This window comes from Morone saxatilis, unplaced genomic scaffold (assembly GCF_004916995.1).
Source record: "Morone saxatilis isolate NCDOM2014 unplaced genomic scaffold, NCSU_SB_2.0 Contig4, whole genome shotgun sequence".
In the NCBI taxonomy this organism is placed as follows: Eukaryota; Metazoa; Chordata; class Actinopteri; family Moronidae; genus Morone; species Morone saxatilis.
Window position 1 is genome coordinate 14,071,837 of NW_023339984.1, and position 3,647 is coordinate 14,075,483.

The following is a 3,647-nucleotide window of genomic DNA, read 5'->3' on the forward strand; positions in this document are numbered from 1 at the left end:
ATTATTAGGAAAATAATGTGCTACACACGAATCACGAATCCCTGCAATACAATGTATCAGACCTGCCATTTGATTTGTTTAATTCATGTGTAAAGGCCGGATCATCCCTTTGATCACCTGCAAATTATATCTTCTTCTCTTGTGTACGCCCCATGCCATGCCTGTCTTTTACTCTTTATCTTTTGCTTTACAATTTGGCTAATTTCCTTTTGAGTAACTCAAACCTGTGTACCAACCCACTGCTGAAATGCTTGCTTTTTCTTCCTGAGCACTGCTTTCAATTCTTAACTCATCAGTTTTATCATTTGTGACATGAAACATTTAATTTTCTAACATTGTCCACACAAATGTTAATAAGTCTAATAAGTTTCAAGAGGATAAAACTCATTACCTCTTTTGAAGTACACAGCACACAAATACAAAGTTAGATATAGTATTAACGTGATGACTCTCAATTCCTCTAAAGTACAATTCAACCTACTTTATCCCCAAAAAGTATTGAAACAGTATCGGCACCACTGCTTAACAATTAGCATCCTGTAAAGAGAGAAAAAAAAAACAGTTTTTTAGAAAAGTATTACTTAACATACAACTTACAAAATAATGCATAAAGAGAATTCTTATAATATTTATGCCTCCTGCTCAATTGCCCATTATGTACTGGAACAACTTGGTTTGCTATGGTAACTATGGTTAAATTAATGGGGGTTTTTTTAAAGATATTTTCAAATTTACTGTATAAAAGGTTTTTTTGGTTGATCCAAAATTACTTTACTTTGAAAGGTGTCTGGGGTCGAGCATGCCTTCTAAGATTAGGAGGATGAACTCACCTGTCTTCTCACCGGCCTCCAACTCCTCCTGACGTCGGAAGATGATGCCATTTTTGTCACTTCGCCAGCTGAGATTGAAGTCAGTCATCTGCTGATGTTTCAGGAGTGTCTCCAACTGAGGGAAAACAACACCAGAGTTACAAAGAACACAACCCTTTTATTATAAAGCTGAAAATGTAAATAAATGTATTTATCTCAAATTCAGATACACGTATTAAGTATTACTTCATCAATAATATCTTGTACCTTTTTGAGGAGTGCCTCACTGACCGTCGAGTCAGTGAGATCCACATCAGAGCGCACCTTCATCCTTATTACCATCTTCTTTACTTTGAGGCCTGCAGCATCCCAACACAGAATCATACTGTTAGTGATCATTAGTGATCATTGTAATGTGTCTAAATCCAACTGCTTTTTAAGCAAGGGGATTATATTATTTTCACTGGGGATTCGAGGACCACAAAATCTTATTGACCTTTTAGATAGAGTTAGTGCTAATATTGCTGCAAATTCTAAGAACGAAGAATGAGGAAGCCCGCACATGGAGGTGGCGACGTGGATGGATGGCACAAACAAATACAGGACTTTAATCAAAGAGTATTGTAACTAAAAACTACATCAGGTACGTTACATACGTATATTCCTGTACTCATATGCTTGCTGACTTTACATTGGAGGTGTGGACTTGGAAAATGATGTGAGAGGAGCACCTACAGTGTCATGATTTGATGCAGAGGGACACTGACCGAGTGGCAGTATTGGTTTGGGATTGAGGATGTGTTGTATCAAGCGGGTGTTGCTGAACTGTAGGTGTTCTCAGCCAACTTCTCCTAAATAAAAATCACTGTAGTAGGAATTCATTTGCTTGAAATTTCAGTAACTCACCGCCCTGGCAGACAAACGTTGCCTTCTCGTTACACTGAGTTTCACTCCAGCGTCCCTGCTCTGACGCTGCAACCGAAGCACAGTTCCCCCCGTACTGCGTGCTTCTCGTCCAGTACCTGAAGGAGGTATCGCTTCCATCCGACCACATCCAGGCATCATTGAATAGACCAATCCACACTGTGTTTGGCAGCCATATGGCGCCCATCGATGAACTGGCTAAATCGACAATTTCTGAATTATCCGCCTCTGTGCTTACATAGGCCATGTCAGTGTGCTCAATTCTGCACACATCTTGACTGTTCATCCAGCTCAACTTATCTGAGTAATGCACATATGTTTCCTCGCCTTCCTCCTGACCTAAATAGACAAACATGAAGAGGACAGCAAAAGTTGATTTCAGGTCTTTCCACTGCAAAGCAAACGGGGGTCAAGCAAGAAATTAAGAAGAGAGCAGAGAATTTACACAAATCATTACTTTGGGACTATAATTTACATGCTCTGACAATTGGATGGACAGGCATGCAAACAGGACGTCCTCTTACATCATACAGTGGTCTGTAGGAAGGAAAATTGTATGGAAATTTGAGGAAATCTCCACTTTTGCATAACAAAAAGCCGAAAGTCCATTTTGTTTACATTTCTTTTGAAGTCAAGGATTCTAGTGTGTTAGTGAGCAGTGCTTCCCAGCTTTGTCCTGTAAAATAAATCATTTAAACACCTAATTACAGTTCAGTAAAAGTGATGAGCTAATCAAATGCAACACGTTACTAAAGATTATAACAGTAGTTCCCAACCTTTTTGGGTTGTGGTCTCTGAGTTTTGTTAGTTCCACCAGAGGGACATTTTCCTTCTAAACTCCACAATATGAGCAAAAATGACACAGCCCAAAGATTGAAAATATATATTTTTGTAGCAGAATTTACTCACGTTCATAACACACAAAACTTCTCTCCTTTATACACTCTACGTCCTTCCACGAGCCTTCCTTATACAACTCTCCACACCATTCATTGCCTGAGTTACTTGGTTTGCCGCCAAGCCACATGGTGAAGTCCGCTCTGCCCCTGCCATCAGACCACATCCACCTGCGAGTCCCTTCTCTGTAAAGCCCGATCCAGCTGTGTGTCACATGACTGCCCAGTGTGTTGACCAGCTTGTTCTTGTCATTCATGCTGTTCACGGTGGCCAGGTCGGAGTACTTCATTCTGCAGAAGTTCTGAGCCTCATACCAGGTCAGGGAGCTATTGATGAAGTGGTACTGGGGTACTTTGAGCAGAAAGGTAGACATTAAAAAATACTTCCTTTCAAGCAGAGTACAAATGTCATTATTTACAAACATACTACACTGGGCTGTCCTGAATTATTGCAGAACTGAACCAACAGCTTTTCGACACCGTCTCAACAAAAACTAGTTTTTTAAGGCTCAATGTGCAGGATGTAACTGGATCTATTGGCAGAAATGGAATATATACATAGGTTTGAGTTTATTATTGTATAATTACCTAAAAAAAGAATGAGCCTTTTATATCTACAGAGGGAGCGGATCTTCTTCTACGGAGTAGCCCAAAATGGACAAACCAAACACTGGCTGTAGATAAGGCCATTAAATCCTACACACTGGACCTCAAATTTAATAATCCAATTTAGAAAGAAAACCACAATCTAGTGGTACACATCAGCAATAGAAAATGGAGAAGATTGTTCATTCATGATTGAGTTATAAGGTAACTTTTTCCATCTGGACCTCATTTCCACATACTGTCAAAGTGACTAATGGGGACAACACGTTTTGAATTTTTTTCCAGTATTAAGTGCAGCCGGCAGCCGCGGACTACAAAGTAGTCCATATGGGCAATTGCACAACATCAACATCCAGCACAGTAGTGCAACTATCTTAATGTACAGGTTGTCTAATGTTAAAATGGTTAGGAA

The 3,647-nt window shown here is 39.7% G+C and overlaps 1 protein-coding gene across 1 annotated transcript; it reads right to left on the minus strand.

Annotated features, from left to right (window-relative positions):
* LOC118338489 (macrophage mannose receptor 1-like) lies at window positions 1–3,077 on the minus strand (the record flags this gene model as incomplete). Its single annotated transcript, XM_035675799.1, is given in 5 exon segments — window positions 1–537; window positions 831–945; window positions 1,077–1,168; window positions 1,716–2,144; window positions 2,643–3,077. Coding segments are annotated over 5 exon segments (1,056 nt in total). The 5' UTR covers window positions 3,055–3,077.
* Window positions 3,078–3,647: the final 570 nt, after the last annotated feature.